Genomic DNA, 25,890 nt, shown 5'->3' on the forward strand with positions numbered 1-25,890 from the left:
TTTACGTTCTATGCTTAAATAGAACGTGGTGCGTAAAATATTATATAACGATATAATAAGTAATGCTTATAACGGGCAAATTCAGTCGGTCCCATCTTCCTCGTAATAACCAAGTTCGACTGTGTATTATTATCAAAGTAAATCAATTAAAAAATCATGTATTTGTTTAAAGGTTTAAAAACAGTTTTTTAGAAGAACCGGTTTATTATTATTAAATAAAATATTAACCACATATTCTGCATCCAAACAAAAACACGACATGAATTCGCCAGACAACTCAGGATTCGAACCCGCGACCCACAGCGTCAGAAACGAACATTCTAAAATTATAATTGCAACATCAGATTAGTAAATCCCGTCAGGTTTAATGCACACCTACCAGCCATTATCAAATAGAAGCAACTGCTTTCTAAAATGAATTTCAAACAGTTATTACAAAACTTCAGCAAACGAGCATGACATTCATTAAATAAATTTAAAATGTACGGTGATGGTGGCTAATCCGCGCGACTGTTTAATCCAATAGATATACATAATATATTAAGATACCTGGCTTCTAACGATACGATCGTAATACAGAGTATGAAGAATATCTCAATCAAGTATATAAATAAATCTTTTCCCAACGATAATTATTGAGAATATGTTGATTACCTGGACACCGTTTTAAGAGTATACCATCTACCAGTGGCGAAAGATGGAGGTAGGCTGTTAAGATCCGACATAAATAGATAGATATATAAAACTTTGTCAGTCATACGTATTTGTTTTCATTGAACTGAGTCTGACGGTATTGGTTAATTTTTAAAATTCAATTAAACACTGAAAAAACCAAGCCATAATAGATAATATTCGAAAAATAATTGTCTATCTATAAAATATCTAACATTATGCCATTAAACCATTTATCATTTTGGATATTTTATAGATAGAATATTATCTTCATCTACTATGATTTGGTTCAGGCAGGGCTTAATGGATTTAAAAAAAACTAACGAACAACATGACGTGTAGGTAATAGCTATGTATTCTTAATTCAACGAAAACAAATAAGTATGAATGAAAAAGTATGCACTATTTTGTCGAATCGCCCGTAACATACCAAAACTATTATTTGGTTTAGGCAAGGTTTAATTGGTTTTTAAAAAAACTATCCAACACCATCTGTAAATAATTGTAATCTTAGTTCAATAAAAACAAATATGAATGACTGAAAAGTTTAACGTGCACTATTTATATCGGATTTTAACAGCCTACCTCCACCCTTCGCCACTGCATCTACATTCTACATGTCGGAGATGGTACAAAAGAAATTCCACTTATTTTTAATTCGAAACCGTATGGAGACTATCCGTGGTCAATATGTCACAACAATATGACACGGCGAGTTGACAGAAAAAAGGTCATAAGTATTATGAACACTGTTTTCACGAAAATATATATAAAATTGTTTAATATTTTCCAACTAATAAATAACCCATAAGTAGAAATCTACAACTATAAATGAATGCAGGCAGGTATGAAAACTACATAAATATTGAATTGTATTGATAAGATTTATATAAGGCACAAAAAACCTTGTAAAATTCTAGCTTAATTATGAGAAAATTTAAACTGTTTGCGATGTCGAAAATAACGCTATGGTATTTAACGCAACATGCCAGATGCGTATTTTTAGTTTGTTAGTTACAACAACGTTATCCACTTAAAAATACATAGTTAAAATAAAATAAGCTAAGTATTTAATAATTCGGGAAAATCGGTGTTGTCTATTCCCCAAAGTAGAGTAGTAATCTGCCATTGATGTTACCAATTGGGATGGAAATATTTTTATAAATATTAATGTTTAAGGAAACAGACAAAGGTATGCGATGTAATAGAGTTCGCTAAAGGCCTCAAATGGAAATCGGATGGACACATAGCTCGAAGAAGGGACAATCGTTGGACAAATCTAGTCATCCAGTGGTACGCAAGAGGTACAAAACGTCTGCGAGGAAGACCTAGAGGCCGCTGGATCGATAACATGATAAAACTCTGCGGAAGTGCATGGCAACGCACAGGACCGAGAGAAATGAGGCCTTCATCCAGCAGTGAATAGATTCAGGCTGATGACGATAATGAATGTTTAGAAACCTACCGTATACATATATGTTTTGAAATATCATGTGAACATTAAAATAATTAATACGTTATAGTGTATGTCAAAACATAAAAAAAACGTAACTAAACTCCAATGATAATTAATTACAATATACTAGTTTGGCCTCTGATGCCTACAGTACAAACCAAAGATTGTGTGTTTATACTACATATATAGAGATGCGGCTTAAACGTATGAAAGTGATGGCAAAAAAATACCACTAGGACCATTCATTTTCTCTTAATTATATGAAATAAGTAGGTATGCGTTTGAATGTTGCATACATAAGTGGCAGTTACGTCAAACTGAAAGAATTGCCTTTTTTATAGGGAAATTCCGACTTCCCAACAATAGCTGTATGCATTACCTTTGTCCTACAGTTAAGTTAAAAGGTTGATAAGAAGCGAACATAACAAAGCCGGACATGTAACAATCTCAAGTAGGAAGTCGGTGGTCTGCCCAACAACATTCTGAACTTCCTACTGACTCAACAGAGTCGTTCGGACGTCCAAGGCTTAATTCACCATGCGTACTTGCAATGTCAAAAACTCGTTTGCTTTTGCTGCCGGCATAAGAATTAATACGTCTCGCGATATATTTTTAGACGAGAGATTTCCTTTGTCTGATCTTTGAATAATTCAGAAGAGGAGTTCAAACTTCAAACGTCGCGATTTCGGACCGGTGGATTATCGTATGAATAATTTAATAATTTGACGGCGGAAACCGTTTAGCGACTTAGTGGCTAGGTACTATCCAAAATAAATATTTGCGAACATGCAGTGACGTCCCGTGGGGGTAGGCAGATTGCGCGTTGCTTGGGGGCGGCAGTTACTCGAAGGGCGGCAAATCGAGGAAAATCATTTAGAATATATAGAAATAGCTACATAAACTTAATAATGAAAATATCTTTCCATTAAAAAAATCAGCTCACTGGTTTTATCGGGTTCACGATATCTAGTTTACTTCCGTTGCCCTTCAACGTCCTTGGTGACCAGAAACTAGAGACCACACTTGCAGATTTGCGATTAGTCTGATATTTTGTTGGTAATGTATGCATACAACACATTTCTTAGACATTGGACTCATGAAAGGATGATAAAAATAATGTTTAAAAAAATGAGGCAGCATTTTGGCGCTGCCTAGGGGCGGCATTTTATCTAGGGACGTCACTGCGAACATGTCATGCCTAATCTAGACCAAGACATATCTGCCCGTGAGCAAAGTGGTTAAAAAAATATAAATGGCGATTACAAACATTTTTTACAATTTTAGGTACCTACATAACATACACAAAACCACGTGTCGCCGCGGATGAAAATTATGTAAGAATAAATAAATACAAGTGTGGCTATGATTTTTTTGACTATTTTATCGGAAGTGTATTAGACGGTTGATCTCGCCGAATGCTATTTTATACGATGTGACCCGTCCAAATTATATTTAATTTGTTAACAACGCAAAGCATTCGTCTAGGCTCCAACTAGGTACCCACAACAGCTTTTCAGATCATGTACAAACTAACAATGCCGTTATTAATCTATTATAATCTTAATAACACGGTAACAATGGTAACACGGGAGATACGGGGTTCGATTCCCCGTCGGGGCTTTTTCAAAAAAGATTTTTCTATTGGTTATAATAATATACTCTCTCAGAACGTGTTTTTCAAAATTATGTATTTTTAATAACACGCATTAATTATCACGAATAAATGCTATTTAAATAGAAAAGGCTGTTGTATATCTATTGAATTATATCATTTATTTATAATACAAACATGGGCAGAAATGCTTCCAATACAATACAACATTATTATGTAGTGTACGACCTTAGCCATCAATTATATATACAGAATAAGAAATAAGTACTCCAATATTATATGTTTGAACCTAGCTTACTCAAAAATAACCAGAATGGACATTTGGTGAATGTTCCAACTAGTTCGGCGACTGCATGCACATATCCAAATGCGCCTATAGTCACACCAATTAAAATTATGTTCCCACCCAAAGTGATTAATTGACTGAACACGATCAGCAATCGGTTTAACCAGATGAATCAGTAAGATGAGTGACGAAACGAGAAGAGAATGTCAGTAGTTAATTTTAATGATGAAGCGTCAATGCTAAAAAATATCCATAAATTACAAAATATTTACGCCAGTATTTTCAAACTGGCTCAAATCTGTTTGTGCTGTTCATCTGAATAAACACTGGGGTCAGCTAGTGAGTACAAGTCGCGCAGACATTGCATTTCCCATATCATTAGTATGGAAAATTTGCACACGCTGGCTGTGAGAACGAACCCATGAAAACCCCATATTTATGCCCAGAAACTCCGCGCTTCGATTCCAGCAATATCCACATAGCTTGCAGCAGTTACCTATCGTGCCGTGTTTATCGCGTATCAGTGGCGAAGGGTGGAGGTAGGCTCTTAAGAGCCGCCATAAATAGTACACACTAAACTTTGTCAGTCATAAGTATTTGTTTTCATTGAAATAAGACTACATACTACATAATAGATAGTAGTAAAAAAATACTATCATACATAACTTTGAACATTATTTTATTGATAGAATAATGTTTTTTATATCGCTACTTTGGTTTAGGCGGGGCTTAATGAATTTAAAAAAAATGAACCAACAATATGTGTAATATGTATTCTTAATCCAACGAAAACCAAATAAGTATGAATGAAAAAGTGTGCACAATTTTGTCATATCGCCCAAAATATACCAAAAACTATTATGGCTTGGCTTAGGCAGGGCTTAATTGATTTTCAAAAACTAACCAATACCATCTGTAAATAACAAAGTTTAATGTGCACCTTTTATGGCGGATCTTAACAGCTTACCTCCACCCTTCGCTACTGGTGCGTATGGCCTTAGGGATGAATGACAGTAACAACGCAAATACATACTGCGCTTAACACGATCAACGTGCATGCATATAAGACATACATATGTGATCAGACGCGTTTGGGAAATGGAAAACGCGTAATAAATAGACTACTCCCAAAACACGTCGTGGCCATGATGAATAATATTTTATGTAACAAGGCGCCGTCTGAGTGCCTGTGTAGGTATTCACTTTCGTTGTCCCGTGGGCAGATAAGTAGATAGGTACGCTAAACGTTTTCCCAACTATAATTAACCAAATTTTTTTTTTAAGATTGGCACCGCGTCAAAAAAACTTTTTGCGCGTATAATGAATTATATATTTTTGATTATAAAATAATGTGTAACAGTAGACAGAGGAAGACACCCGTAACTGCCCTCAATGACGTCAGCATACGCGTAGGATAATGTTGTAAAAAAGAAAAATTAACGGAAAGATACAAAATAATGTATTTCAGACAATATGTTGTAAAATTTCTTTGGCTTATGCCAACTACTCACGAGGTCGCTTGTGGAGCTTCACGATGCAATTCTTTCGTACGTAGGTATTAATTATGTGGTTGCCAAGAGGATAATGTGCAGTTTTTTTCTTATTTTCGTGACGTCGACTATCAAAGGTTAGTTACCATATTGCATTACATCTCCCTATCCTGATGCAGTCGTATCAGTCCAACGTTTTAGTCAGGGAACTCAGAAATAATGGGAACTGAAATACCTAACGGGTAAGGAGAAGCAGGCAACCGATCTCGAGTAAGGAAGAATACGGGATAAATTTAAACACGTGTAGAGAATACGTCATACGTCGAATGCTGACAACTGCTCTCGGTTTATGGATTGACGCTCATTTAATATTCGTGTATTACACACAATTGTACGTCCATAATGCGTGGTTCATTTTCGTAGGACACTCACACATTCAAAAGCCTATGTCAAAATGTACTGTATTGGTATACCTATAGCCTATCGGAATTCTATTTATTATCTGTTCTGTGATCGTACCATATGACCGGAGGGCCTATTCTGGCAGTTACGTTTACTTTTAACACCGAAATTTAGCACATAAAATGTGTGACACATATTAAAGCCTACTATAGTCGGCCGTGACACAAAACTATAATATTTTATGATAGTGCTAGTTATTGGTCATACTTCGAAGTAGTCCAATGTGGTAAACTGTTTGTAGAAAATGATGATTATTACATACTTATTGAAAAAAAATAATTAAGTATTTATTGCGAAAATATTCAACAAGTAGCACTACCATAGTAATTCGCAAATAAGCACCATGGACTTGGTATAATATGCCCATTATTACTGACAATGAGCACTGCACAAATATAGTAAATTCCGCTCAACAGCAGATAATAATATAATGCTAGTAATGTCCAACCAACGCAAATCATAGTAACACTGGCATCGACGTACGTGTTTAACATTTCACCATGATTATAATATTAATCTTTTAAAATAAACTAGGTGCTAAAAATTGTAATTCTCATTTTAACTCTTGGATACAACTTCTTTTCCTCTTATTTTCTCATAACGTTTGCCATAACCTGTCATCACAAGCTAACATAATATCACAAGAAGATATTATTAATATAATAAAAGAACTGTCATTATTTGAAAAAAGAATACATGCATGTCTATAAATTAAAACCTAGCAATAAATGTACCATAAATAATATAATGAAAGGATCATGTATACTTGAACACTGTTTAAAAAAATTAAATTAATACAAGGAGATAAATAATTAATATTAAAAAAAAAGTAATAGGTATAAAAAGATAGTATGCAAACAACGAGACGAAAAAACCAGATTCAAATTTGTGAGATTCGGTTATAACTAGTTTTTTATTGTAAACTCTCTGTGCGAGTATTTTTTGTACAGAGATAATGATTTTATATATATTTTTTAATGTTACGCAACCAGACAGTTCATGAACGTATCAAAAAATAATAAAAAAAATCAATATTACGCATTCAAGTACGTAAAATAATAATGTTATGTTATAATACATTTATCATCGGGCGATTATAAGATGGACGTAAACGACCTAGACCTTACGAGCCGCGCGAAAGTATGACTATAATGGCAATCTTGCGATTTCTACATCCGTGATGGTGAAGATGAATCCAACGAAAACAATTTGACTCTATAAAACCGGCATACCTACAGTTATAGCATACGGAAACTATCATGGATATTAATTGCACATTTGAGAGGAAATTCTGCGGGTACAAACGGACTCGTGAATATAGGAGTGGTTTAAGACTTTTCGTTTGAATAATGTCTTCAAAAATAACTTCCCACTGGACCTGTATTGCAAACACTCCCAACCGGAGGGTGATCACTGATCATATTATATTCGTGCGACAACTATTGCGGATTACTATCCGTAAATGAGAGGTGTAAAAACTCAGGAGTAGCACAGCGCGATATGGAGAGGTACATACTGGGCATTACGCGGATGTTAAAAAGCTTAATAATTGCATACGGGGACAATAATTAGTAATGGTATGCGATGAAATAAAGTTTGCTTAAAACCAAAGAATTTTTCTCTGGATAGAAGGAGTCTTATACGCATGTCGTATTAGACAGATGGTTCGATTTTCGAAAATCTAACGTATGGTTATATTGGTTATTGACATTCAAAATCATGGCAAATATATTGCTTTTGGCTACCGACATAGAATTAACGACGAAGTATCTTCCACATGTATTTACAGCTAAATTTGCATTGATATGACAATATGTGAGATGTTTAAAATGTCGAATTTAATAATTTAGAGTATTTAAGGCATATTTTGGCAAATATCTGCATCATATGATATTATGTAATCAAGTACTCTTCAAAAGAAACTGCAATGCGAAGTTACTTGTAGCTAAATTAATCAGTAGACCAGATGTCCTTCCTTGCGTCCAATTTCATATATTTAGGATCTATCTCTAAATTCAGTGTTGCCATATTTTTCTATGCTGATTATAATACAAAGGCGTAAAAATTATAGTATTTCTGAAAAATATATAGTACAGGAACATTTTTCGTCTTGAATCCTTTAAAATTATAGTATTTTGGTACATTTGGCGTAAAATTATAGTATTTTACATTTTTCGCAGAATTAAAATTATAGTATTGTACTATAATTATAGTACGGTTGGCATCACTGTCTCTAATAGAAGAAGGTATTTTTCAACATTTTCACTAAAAACCTTAAATGTATTTAAATATTATGTAACACAAAGAGGCGTTTGCCATACACAGAAGTATCAAGAAATCGTACTGTATTCAAACTAAGATCATCCTGTTCACGTAACAGAATAATTTTTGAAGCTTAAAAAGATCATTGTTATTAATTTCCATACCCATCAACCAAACATACGTCAAACTTTGTTTTATTCTGAACGTGCAATGACCAGGTGAAATTTTATTCTACGAAATTATTAGATTGATGAATTTTCACCTATAAAACAATTAATAAATAACTTGACATTTTTAAAGAGACGTGACGCTGAAAATGGAAAGAGATTTGAGTAATACGGCGAAATATAACATTAATTCAAGTCGCTTGTTACTTAAAAAACAACGTAGATACTCCAACAATGAACTGTGAAACGAAAGTGCCAAAAACTTTCATTTAAAACGGTAGACCATGAAATAGGTTCAATACTAATCACATTGCATTTATCAAAAAAGTACTGACTATTTTGAAAGCAGAGGTATGGACCCAAAACGCTCCCAAATTTACAATACTTGTTTTACCTGTGGACAGCAAGTACTATATGATAATGAGATGCAGCAAGTATCTATATGAGTAGGAAAATCAGATAAAAAATGGCAAAACCAATAAGAGAATAGGTACCAGTAGCGAAGAGTGGAGGTAGGCTGTTAAGATTTTTATTGAACTAAGACTACACTTTACAGATGGTATTGGTTAGTTTTTAAATATCATGTTAATTATATCGAATGGCCACCTAATCGTTACGCGCTGGGCGCGTCTTTAGCGTCCAATGTAACCCTGCCTAAAGCAAACCATAATAGCTTTGGTATATTTTGAGCGATACGACAAAATTGTGCACACTTTTTCATCCACACTTATTTGTTTTCGTTGGATTAAGAATACATATTACACAATATATTGTTGGTTCATTTTTTAAATTCATTAAGCCCCGCCTAAACAAACTATAATAGATAAAAATATTATGTTATCTATAAAATATTCGAAGTTATGTATGATTTAATTGCATACTTTAAAATATTTATAGATAAACGACTAGACGAGTATTTGTGTGACTATTATCTATCATGGCTTGATTTTCGCAGGGTTTTATTGAATTTTAAAAACTAACCAAAACCATTTGTAAATTGTAGTCTTATTTCAATGAAAACAAATCTATATGACTGACAAAGTTTAGTGTGCACTATTTATGGCGGATTTTAACAGCCTACCTCCGCCCTTCGCCACTGATAGGTACCTACTAATAATATTGATTTCAGACACTGATGGTGTATAAACGCATGGTATTCAGAAAGACATAATGTTTGCGATCAGCTAGATATCGTGAATTTTATTAAGACCAAAATACTCCACTGAGTGGTAAAAATGAATAATATAACGATCCACCGGCAAACCCCAGCTCCTGAGTAGAGAAGGACGTCCAGACTCCAGACCAGAGATGGTGGAGAGTAACGTTGGAGACGATCGGAGCCACATCGGGCTGTAGCGCCATTGATAATATTTTACAATGATAGTTTATATACACAGTGTTAAATTATATACTTACGTAGGTATATTATCATATGATAAGAAGATAGCGTGACAGCTTATACGGAAATAAACACGCAGCGGGTAATCCTATTAGCAGAGTTGACAATTTCCCATAAATACCTCTCGAAGGTTGCATTAAATGGGTGCAAAGGACACTGGGAATAATAAGTTACTTAGAAACGTCGCAAAATAGGCATTTAGTAACGACCTACTTGTACTTGAGGAATTAAGTCATTTATTTGATAGACAATTATAATATTAATAGATACTATCGACCGAGGGTACTTTACTTGATGGAATTTGAATTGAAATTCTAACGGATTTAAGTTTGTACTATTCCATTTGAGTCGGTTTTTGGGACCTTGGTTTCGCCTTCGGGCACTATGCGCACTCACCAATAGTAAATAATTAGGAAAAAAAATACAAAACAATTTAAGCAACTATGTATTCTGAATCACTGAATGGTGTCGCCTGTCAATTCTTGGCGGAAAGCCATTATATTTAATAATTAAAACATAATACTTAGACAATCCACAAAATATAATAACAATCAAGGCCGGTTTCACCCGCTTATGAGTATCTTCGACAACTCGCACAAAAAAACAACCATTCCTCGCATGGCGGTCAACCAGATCATCGATCCGAGCTATTTATGTATGACAGTGTTTTCTTATGTATCAGTTAACAATTTCCCTAAACGCCGATCCTAATAGTGATCAAACTATTCCATACACATATTTTACTCATTCATTCATCCACTCGTATGGCGGCAGCACGATACATACATACACAGCACATACAAACCGCAAGCCTCAACAACAAACTCAACTGTTGTGATTTCTCCGTATTCACATAATATGTACAGGTTTTACCCAACTCTACAACTGTCACGCCATTGTCAATTCATATGTGGGACATAGACAGCGGCGAAGCGGAAATAAGAATCTGACTCTGACAGTCTAGAGATCTAGTTCCTGCATGGAGGTTATAAGGACACTCCAGTCCTTCGCTGAATTATCAAGTTAAAAGATTCATGTTAAACCTTAGCAATATAATTTAACACCATGTTATTTGCCATGTAATAACAAACAAGTTAATGTGCGCCATAATATAAACGATATAAAACACCAATTCGTGTATTATTCAACTCTGCCCGAACGCATGTCACACACAGGAGCAATCTATCAGATATCAAACTAATAACGGATGTAGTTGGAACAAAGTAAGTAACGACTACATCCCTCATACATAGGGCATAGAGGATATGAATTAAATCCTCACCCATGCGTTATATTTCAGTTGTATTTAATTCAATAAAATTAAGAACTGCTAATATATTAACTCAGTGGATGTCTGTTCTTTATTATTTATGTTTTTGCATAATATTATTATCTTAAGTTAAGTTATCTCATATCTTAAATATATTAGGAATCTCTCAATGATATATTTAGGGGTTGTTAAGAGTCAGGAAGCAATGTCTCATAACGTATAATGACCCAGATTTGTTTTAAAATGAAAGCTCGACACGTAAAAATGGTGATCTTTAACTAACAAGTATTTTAAGTGGATCTTCACAACCAAAAATTTTAATTTAAACCACCTCTCTCAAGAATGAAAATAAAATAATATACGCCTCGAAGATCAACCGGTGCGCAAAATTGAAAAATGGCGCGCAAAAATCAATTAATCACAAGTCAGCCGTTTTATTCCTTTCAAGTGGGCATCAATTTATTTATTTGTCTGTTGACGTCGTAAACGGAGGAGCGCCGCGACGCTTATATATACCTACCTACCTACAGCTTACACTTTGTACTCGTAAACACAATAGTCAACAATCAAAACACATTCATTCAATTGGTATAAATAGTTTTTTTGTTGACAATATCTAGACGTAACAATGGTTATGGATGGGTTTCCTTTCATCGACGTTCAACTGCAAACCACCCGATTTGAAATGTTTAGACACGGAAGAATGACGTCGATTTTGATAATATTATGAAAAAAAAAATGTGGAAAGCGACAAAATACTATGGTACCTACATAGATCATTTCGATACCATAATTCAATAGGGAAACAACTCAAAAACCATTGTTCCAAGATAATAGCGTTTGAATTTTTTGCAGAAATTCTCATTTTAATTTTAAAGCCTTGTATTTGAAGAAAATGTATGTTTTTTTGTATATTTAGTTTAGTGGACTTCAGCAATGCACAATGAAATTATATAATTTAATAATGAATTAACCCGGAAATACCAGTATCCAGTATATAACTGAATTAATGATTAATCTCAGAAAGGGTTTTTCGATTTCATGATACATTGAAGACATTTTTGACCCTTTTTATGCTGAATTATACAGATAATACCTTTCTACATCTAATGGCATTATTGACTCAAAACCTTGAAATTTTTAGTTGTTTCCTTATTGAAATGAAATAAGTATCGATTTCTTTATTTATTTAGAAAAAGAGTATTATGGCATTACAGCGATTGGCCAACGCGCCATAATACATAATAAATACAAATTATAAAAATGACTTAATTACAAATAACAACCAATATAACAAGAAAGTAGAAAAGAAAGTATGTGCTTATGTAGATATTAAAGTAAAATGATAAATACAATTATACATTTAACATGTCCAAAAACATGATAAGTTAATAAAAAATAAATCAACCTTTATGGTGCCATCAAATAAGTTAATCGCACGATACACTGCATCATGAAAGATCACACCCATCCTGCGACGGGGTACCATGGAGAGTGAAGACAGTAGGTAGAGTTACGAGTGATATTGGTGGGAACATGGAAATTAATATTTGCCGGTATACCTATGCGGATTGTAAATGAACACACAAAGAAAAAAAAGAAATGCTTTAAAAGAGCAATCACTCTTCGGGTGGACAGGGATTGCATTGATAGCATACCTAGAAAAAACGAGTCGGAAAATTCATTGTGTTATCATTATCATAAGGAAAGAATCCGTATGTCCAAAATATAGAGAAATCTAAGAAATCTATTGTGGACTCGATCCAACTTAATTATGTGGACGGACCTGTTTAGGACTACAAATAATGCTGGCATGCAACACAAATGATCATGTTAGACATCAAACAAGAGTACAGTTTAATTTTGTAATTGTAACTTGGTTAACTTAACATTGACTACGGAACTCAAGTTTAGTTTGCTACAAATAGCATTCTTATCAAAGTGTTCGGACTATACCTAGAGCGCAGTGGCGATGACTCGATAATAAGCGATTACTGAACGGTTACACTGACTCGTAATTTATATATATTAAGATATTTTAAGCAGAAGAATTTTCTACTTAGATATCATAATACTTTTAGGTACAAGCCAATTGATACTATTGAGTATATTATACAAAATTACAAAGAACGTGAGAAACTATCACCAACATTAAATACTATCAAATTAGCGTGTCTGTAATCGTAATAAACTAGTATTGTATATAAACATAGACAATTAGCGCCGCACATAGGAGAAAGTATATTCTACCGTATAACTCCGTCTAACAGGCAGTCTTCGCCGCAGATACCTAGAGTGAATCTTATAATTGCTTTGACAGCATTAATTGTAAAAAAGAAAATGCCGACATTGCATTTTTTTACTTAGGTATGTACTAATAGTTACGATTTTAAGTGATTGTTTATCGAAATAATCACGGCCCATTGTACGAAAATCTCCGTAAACAGTTAAAGCACAATTATTCGAGCGCATGGCGACCGCAGTCTTGGGTGACTGTTCCCGAAACATTCCTAACCTCAAAACACCGCAGACGCCTTACTTCACTGAAACTCCCAATTAAGACCGGTTATAGGTACCTAGTACATGATGGGTTGGAAGGTGGGTTTTTTAAACTGCACAAAAGAAGTTTCCAATTTGATTTTCTATTTTTTATTTAGTTGACATTAACATACATAAACAATTATTATGCTTTGCCCCCATAACCGATGACCCGATCATCGTAGACTTTAGTATCGACGTTGTCTCTTATCTTTATTTTAGTAATATTTAAAATGTTTACTTATCAATTTTATTAATGTCATTAAATTACTAATTTAAAATGTCTACTGACGACAATTATCATATCACAGTGTGTAATGTTTATACTAAAACTTTATAGTGTAATTAATTTGTTTATTGTGTATAAAGCGACCAGCCAAAGTTTAGTAGAACTTCTAAATTAAATTTAAATAAACAAGACACACTGATACACTTCCCCTTTAATTTGAACAGCCTTGTCGAAATGGGTTAAGGTTGGGAGGATTTTTTTTTTGCAATAGTTTTATAACAATACCCAAAAACCCAATATCGGGTTTTCGAGATTTAAAAAAAATCATTTATTTTTATAATAGTTCTTGACAGTTTATTTGAAATATTCCAATTTACTAAGTGTATTGAGGGTGATTATAAGCCAGAACGGCGTAGGCCGTAGAGGATAATATTATGTTATCGAAAATAATTTATTTATGGGATGATATTGTTTAGAATTTTAAAATCTTTTTTCTACACACGATCAACGATAGGCATTGTCAAAATAGGAAACGGTAAAACACAACCTCAATGGGTGTTACTGTTACTTAAGGCGATATCTTTACCTACCAGAGGCACCTAGCGGAAAAATACGAATCTTGCAATTTGAGACATTTTTTTGATAATTTACAATTTCAAGTGTATTGATTAATAAACATGTATCTGAAAACATTATCATCAGTAGCCTGGTGATGAGTACCTCACGGAAGTACATTGAAACATGTATATGTCAGAGAGGGATTGAAGACATGTATCTACATTCCAATGTACTTCCACGTAGCGGAGGTACTCAGCATTTGGCCACTAACCATTTTTTTTTCAAAATTGATTTTTTTACCCAGTCTCTCAAAAGGTTACCGACCACTGACGTAGATAGTGTTTGTTACTTTTAAAAATTAAATTAAACCCTAAATCCAAGTCATATTAGATATCTAAAATTATGCCATTAAACCATACACGATTTTAGATATTTTATACATAGAAGAATCGCCTTAATTTGAACATGGTACTTATAGATTTAATATAATCTACTATTCAATTTCCATTGGCATTAGAAACATAATCAATAAGACAAACGAGTGGTATTCATACTATTCTACATATTACACATAATTGTATAACAAGGCTTATGAAATATGATTGATCATGCATCAATATTAAAAGACTAGTGATTGATTGATCGTAGGTACTTACAATTTATATTTACAAAGGTACTAACTACTAAACTTTGGCACTAGCGCCTACTGTTAATAATTATATTCTACAGATTTCTAAAATAATAAACAATCAACACAAGATACGTTTTAAATAAATAATATATAAACGCAAAAGGGAAGTAACGTTTATCATTGCCAAAGTCCACTTTAGTCATCTCATCATTCCGATAAGTATCAAACTGATACCTACGTCTTAATTAAAAACACTAATTTACGCATTACTTAGCATTTTAGATATTTTTCCATTGTGCTTTTCGATTAGAAAGATAAAGAAATAACTATCTCAAAAATGTACTTTCCGAAGGAAAAATTTAATTTCTGTTATCTATTCAGAACAATGGGTCAATAAAAAATATATTAGCTCACTGATCAATAATGGTTTTGAAAAAAGTTTTTTTTTATCAATTATACGATTAGGGGGCGTCTGGCGATTTTCGGTATTTATTTACTTTCTCTTCCCCCATCGTTATATAGTACCTACAGTTTTATCTCCCGTATTTACTTTTTAATTTTAAGTCATATTTTTTTTAATTGACAATGATCGATTTCAATATCGCTACGTTATTTACAAAAAAAAAACAAATAACATATAATTATTTTGTTGGCTTTGTGGCGTAACATTTTCCTCACCCGTATCCGGAAATTTGTACGTAAACAGTTCACTGTAGGACACTTATTCATGCGCCGCAGTACGTGAAACATGAGTTCGTGTAATATTTAATAAATGACGAGTTCTTCGTTGAACATTTTACCGTGGAGTATATTTGTACGTATGCTACAACATGTGGAGATGTCTTTACTAGGTAAGGTTAGGTTAGGTTAGAGTTAATATAATTGGAACAGTACTATTTGCAAACTATCGCCAAATTTTGTAAGATACGTACAAATGTATTCCACGGTGAAATGTTCAACGAAGAACTCGTCATTTGATAAAATGTTATACGAACTCATGTTTCACGTACTGCGGCGCACAAATAAGTGTCCCACGATGAACTGCATACGTACAACTTACATGTAACCTTCCACACCTACACCCTCCGAAACAAAAATCACATTATACGTATTATCAGACACCCTCCCCCACTTAGGACGTGACGTCATATATGGACGATCCTTTATTACGTAAGCACCGGTCCAATTAATAATTAATTACAGATCATGCCTGACATCACAGTTTAGTACCTTCAGGTCTCCTGAAGGGAAGTAATGCAAGACCAAAATTCGTCACAAAATATCATAAAGTATCAGGGTAATAGATTAATCAAGGAGGTGTTGGATTTGATTTGAATGCAGCATGACGACTAATTTGTTATATAGAACATTCGAGACAATTTGAATGCATTTATACAGAAAATTGTACGTATGCAGTAACATCACAGTTCACCATGAGATCATATTCATGTTTAAAAAATCGTAATAAAAACCACCGGAAGACAGAAGAAAATAGGTACATAGGTAGAAAAATTATAGATACAATCCTATCGTAAGTATTTATATAGAATTCTGGATGATTCAAAAGTAGATTAGCAAGTAGGGAGGTGTTCATGAAATGCTCAACTTACAAACCGTCATTTTGTAATATCAATAATATAATAACTGTGATATAGCGAACTTAAAATTATATTCACTTTTTTCAAGTTTTTCGATAGAATGTAACCTAAGAATATGTATTGCTATTAATCAGCAAAAGTGCAACACTCTGAGGGTCATTATCTTCAAAGCACGTGTGCACACATTTAAAATGGAGTATAATTTGTTGGAAACGTGACGCTATCTATGACACATGCAATTTATTATAGTTCACTAAAAATACCAATTTAATGACACAACAGAATTAAAGGAAATAATATGGGTACATATACTTAGTTATTTATTTTATATAAAAATGTTTATAATCTACTTTTTACGAAAATAGCATCAGCAGGTGGGGAAATATTATTTTTTCCATGAGGTTTAACCTACTATTAATAAGCCATATCAAAAAATATATTGTTATAAAGAATATTGTCTTAAGGTGCAGAAGTGCCTAAGGGTCTTTTTTAAAGCGGGTTGTTGTCTTATAAATACATTTATTAAACAAAGATTTAGGGCCATATATTAAAAAAAATGTACTTTCAATTTATGCAACTAGAAAATGTACCCGAATAACAATATAGAATAAGTCAGTTGGCAGTGAATTACACAGTGTTATTAAACAAAACTTTTACTAATTATAATATGGAGACACGCTAATTATTCACTCCCATACCAAAATAGATCAAATCACCAGTAAAATTTGCATTGAAATGCATGGTCCAAAGCAGGTTTTAATATTAAAGAACTGAATGAAACTAAGTAAGAAGATATATGTCGTTATAATGCCAAGTAGGAATAGATAAGAGTAGTAAACATTACATACAGTGAACAATAATAATTATTATCAAAGCCTTGCTAAATGCAACACAACCGCAGACATCTGTGTGTCTACCAAATTAACATACTCAACTTCCAGTGTTCAAGTACAAGAAAACCAGAAAAATCTGACAAGAGCATCTTCATATACATAAATATATAGATATGGTTTGACACACATTAATATGATTTTAGTACTCTGATCTACTGATCAGTCAACGTTTAATATAACCGTGTAACAAAAATTTTAATAAACAAGCTTACTATAATATATTACATGTCCTTTTTTTAGCACAATGATATTCTGAGTTTATTGATCATGCATGTAAAAATGACAATAGTAAGATAAGCCAAAGCCAAAAGAAAGTAGGTATAGCTATCACCAAATACAGGAAACCTGCATATGTTTGCCTCAATAATAAGTCTGATCTACTCCATTTCATAATACAGGGGGGGGCAGCAGATGCAGATAGAAAGAGATTCTACAATATGCAAAATGTTAGTCATCTGACACAGACACAGGATAGGGAAATTTACCGAAATTTGGTCGCCAACATTTGATAGAAAGGGGAGTACCACGAGAACAGGGACTGTATTACGGTGTTATTAAATTTTGATACGAATAACAGCACAAAATGAGACTATTTTTAGAATAAAATCTCAAAACTGTGACAGGTTATATAAATAACATAACCAAGTTAAATAAATATTTGAATTCAATTTGGATTCTGTATAGAGTTAGCCGGCTCTCACATCAAAACTCGTCTCGCCCGCAACGTGTCGAATACGTCGATGTGACGTCATAGTTATTCCCAAAACAAACGTTACCAAATGGAGCACCGCAAATTGGTCAAATGCGACTTTTTAGTTTGAAAAAAAAAACATCTGGAGGCACATGCAACTATCTTCACCCGACATGCGGCGCAGGTATAATCCCAAAATGTCGCACTTCGTCATTCATTTTGTCTTGGTGAGTGACGTCATTGTCCTTGCAAGGCCTTGCTATACGCACATAAGAAAGTTGCATGTTGCGCTCAGTTTTGATTTATGACTATTATCCAAATTTTCAATGTGCGACTGGGCTTAAACGGGTGTATGTGAAGATGAGATGTCTGTCATTAAGCCCGTATAAATAAGTCTTTTTAATATAATAAATGGTAATAAAATAATGAATAATAAAAATAAATAGACGAAGACTACTACACTGTTATGAATGAGAAGGAAATCAGATATTAACATATCTCACCCTTTCGCTCTATCGTTGCATGAACATTTTGTTGCCTGAATCTTTAGGATTTGTTAACGTAGCGTAGACCGAAAAAGTTGTCAACATAAATAACTTTAATATCGTAGAATTGTTTCAAGACTGTTGTCATGTTTCAATGATAAATAAGTAATTCAAAGCATTACTTTCAGTATAATAAAACTATTAAAAGTAAGGTAAGTATTTATAATCTTTTCTTTTAGAATTTCACCAAGATTATTTCCATGATGACTTTTAAGTCCATTGTCTGTTTGCATTTGAAATGTTTTGATGTTATTTACTTACTGTCATGTCATGTGCCAAAATTTCCAAGATGCATGACTTTAGATAAAAATCTTAAATTTATTTTTGTATTCGGGTTACAAACATAAGCATGGATTAACAGTTTAGTACATTTGAGCAGAAGCAATGTAAAAAGAACATAGTTACAAGATGGCACCGAGAACTTACTGGTAAGCAATAAGTAAAAACGAAGAAAAAAACCTATCGTAGTTGGTCATAGGATGTCAATGTTTCTTTTTGTAGAATTAATATTATGTACCCCAAGATTCATTTAAAAATATAATCATAAAAATTCCCGGCACTTAAGTACTGACTAAGTAAGTCAAAGATAAACTTGGAATTTTTTCTTCAAACATAGCAACATAATTAAACATGATAAATTAGATATACAAAGTATGTGACATAAAATCTCAAGGAAGTCTGCAAAATTAGATATGGCATGTACATACAGAGAAAGAAAGTGCATTGTGATATCATTAATAATATTATAAGATAATAGTCAGACAACAATCACCTTTTTTTATATACTGATAATTGCAAAGTGCGACCACTTGCAAAATATATTGACAGGTAACACACTGATACAAGTCTGACAACCGTATAAATACTTGGTTATCCAGAATAGCAGTTATCAGAGACTATAATATAGAAAATTACTACATATTTGTAAAACTATACACTAGCAAATCCTTTTATACGCAGACAATATGTGTTAGGCAAGTTCATTAGGCAACTATCTTTCAAGATAACGATACCTACTGAAATTTATTTATTAGAATAAAGAGTATTAGGGCATTACAGTTGTTTGCCAATGAACCTATGAAATTATAAATATGGTCATGAAATGGAAAAAAATAATTAATTACTAATAAATAACAACCAATATAAAACACAAAACAAGAAGAGAGAGTAAGTTTTTATGTCAATATTAAAATAAAAACAATTATAAATTTAATGAATTTAAGACGTCCACAAAAATTATAAAGTTATAACAATAAATCAACGTTTATGGTGCTATCAAATAGGCAAATAGCAAGGATCCCAGCATCATAAAATATCACATCCGTCCTGCAACGGGGTTTCATAAAGACCGGAGTGTTATGAGTGATATTGACGGGAACATGAAACTTAATACTCGCAAGTATAGATGGATTGTAAATGAACCCACAAAGGAGTAAAAAGAGATGACTTAAAAGCTCAATCACTCTTCGGGTAGACAAGGATGCATTGACAGTATTCCCAGAAGAAAACGAGTCAGAAAATACTTTTGATGTCATTATCATAAAGAAAGAATCCGTATGTCCTTAAGTATAAAATTTAAGAAATCTATTATGGACTCGATCCACCTTAAATATGTGGAAGGATCTGTGAGGACTCCAAATAATGCCGGCATATTATGGAATAGGTACTTAGTACAAATTATACATATAATGTACGCAGTACTTGTACATTCTTGAATGATCTTGAAACCCTCGTTCCTAAACCAAGCATTTTGCTAGCTCTATTACTGATGTTAACTTAAAAGGATTGTATATGTACAGGAATCATTCAAAAGTGGCACCATAAGACAGTAAAGACAACTCGCAGTTGTATTGGTATTGTTTGCTAGAATGCCTATTTCAAAGCTTTTCAAAATCACTGTAAGTAAAATGAATTTAGTATACCCACATCTATATAGGAATTGACTAGGCATACCATATTATTATACAAGTAGGAAACAGAAATATTGAGTGAAAGTAGATATACAATCACTAATTAAAAAGAATGTTTTGCTTTACAATACGCAATTCATTATACAATTATTTCAAATCAAATTAATGCAAGAAACTAGAGAATACAAGTTATATTAGTATCTATGGATTTCTCAATAGAACCATAAATTTTAATGGTGTTCCTACACGATTTTAACAAAAATAATATATCAATACACCATGTCAGCAAACCAATAATCTTTGGATTAAATAAAATAGTTGGTTCATGTGAATATAGCCGATATACTGGATTATTTGTTAGTTTGGATGAGTTTAGGTTAGGTTAAGTTAGGTTAGGTTATCCTAACAAATAATCCAGTATATCAGCAATTTTAAAAATGTTTGCCGCTGTATCCAGGATAACCGACTTGTACCAAATAGTTTTACAATGGATACTTCCGAAGTATTATTTATAAAAATATACTATATTTTAATTTATACACAGCTGAGACTTTGCGATGAATAAAAATGACTGTAACTTTCTTTTTGAAAAACATAATTGAATTGAAACTCACCTGTGTGTATGACAGCCTTATTGCTAAGAGGGTAGCTTGCGAGATCTTCATCGCAATTCTATTTAGCTGCTGTTAAGCCGGCTCCTTCGGAAAACACAAGGGAAGAATATTATTTCGTATCAATTGAAATAATGGAGAAATTTCGTATCTAGACTTTTCCACAACTGTCAAAATTCTATTACTATCTATGGAACTATTCGTGTATTCTTTAATCTATGGTCACTTTTTTTTTTTTTAAATCGCCGCTTGGCGTTGCGAATGCGTTCACTTATGGAGAAGAATAATTTAAACTGATCGCTGTGCGAGAAGAGAATATTACACATTGAAAAATCTAAGCTGAATTAAATTAGTATCGTAGAACGTCGGTTGACTATTTTAAGACGTCAATAATAATAGAGATGGGCGACCGTAACAGAGTTAAGTGAGCCAGTGAGCGACTCAACTGATTCGAATCACTATATTTCAAGCTGACTGAATCATAATATTATTAGTCAAGGTCAATACTCTTATTGTACAATATACAATAACACTATTTTTGTGTATGAGGTTGTCTTCTTCGTTTTGAATAAATTTATTACATAGTCGCATAAATAATAAGTTGAACAATAAAATAAACTTTTGATTTTGACAATATCATAGTTCATAGAGATGGAACGGATGGATGTATCCAACCGTTTACTACTATCTCACTGATGAAAAATATCAAATCAAATCAATCTATTTCTTAATGATTTATGTCGATTTAATTTATATTTCTGTATTTCATGCGGTTGTCAATATAATGTAAATAAAAAAAATATTTTGTTAACATGTCTCATTTTTAAAAAATCCGACAAAATCTTGATATACGCGATATTAGTTTATACTTATTGTCACTAAATTTTATCAGTCACGCGCATTATTATACATAAGATAATAACCGATTTGTATGAAATACACTTTATTCCACTCTTTTGCCTTAATACTATGTATTCGGCATAGATTATTTTATTAAATATGACTTTACTCAGCGCTCGAAATGGAAACAATACGAACCGGTGCGCTCGAAATTATTTTTTCGATATGTTTGTTATCTACCAAATGAAATATACTTGTGATAAGCATACAAACCGACGATTAGGACAGGCAGCCTCTCAGGCACAGGCAAAAAATCCAATTTCAATAAAATATACCTACTATTAAATTTGGTATTACATATTCTCTTTTTGTCCTTTATAAATGACGCTCATGAAAACTGCGCGGTCTACCAACTGGTGATAATCATATTTTAAAAAAATATATAAAAAACCTAAAACTATTAATTTACCCGTTAATAATTAACAAAAATTTAACCGATAATAAAAATCGCAAGCTTTATTACAAACCATGTTTGTTCCACAGCACACCGTTAAATGCAAGATCTGTTAGTTAACAAAATAACACAAACTTTCATAAAATTATTTATAAAACGTGGTGTTTCACGAACTGGAACTTTTTATTTTTCTATTAGACGGAGCGCTCATTTTGAGAATTTCAAGAGCTGATGCGTTCCGGTTCATTTCGAGCACCCGCATTAAATTTACTCACATCGTATATTGCAAAGTGATAATATGACATATAGTATGAAATAGAATCAAATTATTCGCGAATAAAATGCAATGTACATATTTTGATCGCCCATCTCTATGAAAGATACAAAGTACAAGTTTTATATAACCTCAAAACGAGAACAAAACTTTACTGAGACGAACAGCGCTCGCACAAATGTGATTATGTAACTGGTATACGCCACTGAGTCCCGCCAAAAATGCCATAAATAGAATTAACACGGAGATAAATGATTCAGCAAACAGCGAATAATGTCGATTTAAGTAATTAATTATTAATATTTTACACCAACTTGCCAAAAAGACGTCTTACCTCGGACACAAAATGGAATTAAAAGGTGTGTTAGCGCCTCCACGCGGCGAAATGTGATAAACTGCATTGCGATATCAAATAAGTGCATTCAAAGTTGCAGGGCAGGCAACCGGTACTAATTATTAATATTTTTTTTATATTATGTTAATAAAAAAAACAATTTAATTAATAACACATCGTAGCATCACTATCATTGAAATCGTAAATTATCATTATCAGAAGATACGGCATTGTAAAATTTAAATCAATGTGATGTAAGTAGATATTATATATAAAAAAAATATATATTAGAAATTGATGATATGGATAGTATCGTCGTTTTGATTGTTTCAATGAGATATCTAATCAATTAATGTGAATTGAATAGATAGGCATCTTCCTAGATTCTTGTAATTTATAAGAAGGCGCCTACTGTAAAATGGGTTCCATGACAAAACAGAACAGCCAGGGGAAAAATCAAACATTCATTTTATTTTATATAAAAAACTGCATTATTTTCAAAACAACGGTTTTGTAAAAATAATGTATTCTTCCTAATAAACAGTTGATGATTTCGCTTAAAAATTGAAAAAATTTAAAATATGACTGGCCCCTGGCTGTTCTGTTTTGTCATGTTCTGTTTTATCCGGTTACCGGTAAAATGCAGTAACGTCACGTGGAGGTATGCAGGTCATGCATTGCATAGGGATGGCACATTAGTAAAGGCGGTGAATAATGGAATGAATACATATATAACAACTTTGAAGAGCAGTGACGATTATCCACGAACTTTACCTTTACCTTAACCTCACTTTATAAAAAAGTATCGATATGTTAGTAAAGTTTAAAAAATTAAGCATAAAAAATCCTGGCAACCTAACTATTATTGTATTCATTATTGTAATACATATTGCAATAGGGGTTTATAGTTCAGGAATTTTTTTCACAGGTGTGCCTCTAAACATGTCAGCTCCTCAGACATCCGCGTACCAATAACCACCACTGTTGAATAGAGTAGAATATGTATCGTATGTATGTAAACATTTGCCGCCTCTCTTCACATTGGTGAGCACCACATTAAACGTACATCCGTCTAACTCAGGCAAATTGTGAACAGCCATCATTAAAATGTGAACAATAATAATAAAAATACACCTACCATAAGTGCATTTTTACTTAATATTTTTAATCTTGAGCAGGGCCGAATTGGTTCTGAGGTACAATGGAAGATATCCCAAAATGCCGACTAATCCCAAATTCATATAATATATATATCTTTAAATATTTTTATTGCACATTGTGAACAAATACACGTAGATATTTACTAATATTATAGATACCTAATATAATAGGTATCCATCTATCGAACATAATATATATTTAAAATTCTTGAAAGAGATTTGTTGAATACTACATTTGTATCAGCCTTCGTGCCATTCAATATACGACAATACGATTTGACGTTAACATTATGTATTTTATGTTCATTCATCATATTAAATAACACGCGTACATAGTATATAATATTATGTATGCTTTCATTTTTCGTTACCTAATTGACTAGAAAATTTTCCAAAACAGTTATGGACCACCATTTTAGGGTCAATAGAAAGAAAACTCATAATTTCACAAAAAACTGAAAAGGAAAAGTTTCATCATTATCAACTTATTGACTTTACCATATAAATAAAACACATACCTATTTAAGAAATACTCCCTTGAGGATTTTGGTAAAATTCCCTACAGATCCCAGATAATGCCGGCTTAATCGATAAGAATTTATACTAATCCCGATGTATTATCATAAACAAAAAAAAAATAGGTAACAAAATTTGAACGATCCCCGGCCCCCGCATCTACTGTGACCGGCCCTGCCTCTATTAATAGTAGGCAATGATATTATTAATTCTTTAATCACTACATAAGAGTTAAATGATAGGCATGCATATTCATAAAATACCATTAGCAAAATCAATCTATTGTACTTGATTTACCTAAGTAACGGTTAGCTGCAATTAGAGTTGGGTTTCGGGAATTTCCCGACGGGAATTCTCGAGAAATTTTCGAGATTTTCCATCCCGAATCTCGAGAACCAAAATTTATAACATTTCGGGAAATCCCGGATCTCGAGAATCTCTTCTCGGGATTTGGGTTTTTTTATTATCAGATATTAATTTAAAAAAACGATTTTCTATATGAAAAAAGTGGAAAGGGAACACAAAACGTTCAAAGACTGATCGGGGCATTTAACACAATTAAGCCAACGTCGACTCAAAATGAGCGCAATTTTTGTAACATCAGGGAATTTTGTGTCTCGAAAGCGTTCGCGATTGTCAGCTGACGCAGCGATTGACAATCTATCTTTTTTGAAATACTATTTTAATAAGTAATGTTTTGAATTATTAATGTTTTCCTACTTCTATTTTGTTTGTCTTCATACATAAATAAAATTTTTGGAATTCGTCTGTTTTTACACTGATTTTAGGATTTTTACAGGTTTTTTTTTTTAAATTACCCGATATCTCGAGAATTCTTTTCTGGAAATCCCGAATCTCGAGAATTCAAAATTTCATCATTTCGGGAAATCCCGAATCTCGTGATTGAGATTTTCTCGGGAAATACCTATTAATATATAAAAACTCTAGCTGCAATATTATTTACGATACCTACTTCTGCTTCTTCTTCGAGTGCGCTACAGCTCAAGTCGAGCCCTGGCCTCCCACACCGCC

The 25,890-nt window shown here is 32.8% G+C and overlaps 1 protein-coding gene across 2 annotated transcripts in view; it reads right to left on the minus strand.

Annotated features, from left to right (window-relative positions):
• The window catches only part of LOC147074734 (uncharacterized), a 29,097-nt gene extending 5,888 nt beyond the window's left edge, over positions 1-23,209 (minus strand). Inside the window, exons 1-2 of one of the 2 annotated variants that reach the window (XM_085942556.1) lie at positions 23,183-23,209; positions 21,284-21,367 (exon numbers count right to left, since the gene is read on the minus strand). In XM_085942556.1, coding sequence (XP_085798682.1) covers positions 21,284-21,334 — 51 coding nt within the window. In that variant the 5' untranslated portion in view covers positions 21,335-21,367; positions 23,183-23,209. Of the gene's footprint in view, positions 1-21,283; positions 21,368-23,162 lie in introns of both variants that reach the window. The other variant, XM_085942557.1, reaches the window with a different exon arrangement.
• Positions 23,210-25,890: the final 2,681 nt, after the last annotated feature.

This window comes from Rhyacophila brunnea, unplaced genomic scaffold, assembly GCF_057557595.1.
Source record: "Rhyacophila brunnea isolate RB1 unplaced genomic scaffold, BYU_Rbru_1.0 scaffold_15, whole genome shotgun sequence".
In the NCBI taxonomy this organism is placed as follows: domain Eukaryota; kingdom Metazoa; phylum Arthropoda; class Insecta; order Trichoptera; family Rhyacophilidae; genus Rhyacophila; species Rhyacophila brunnea.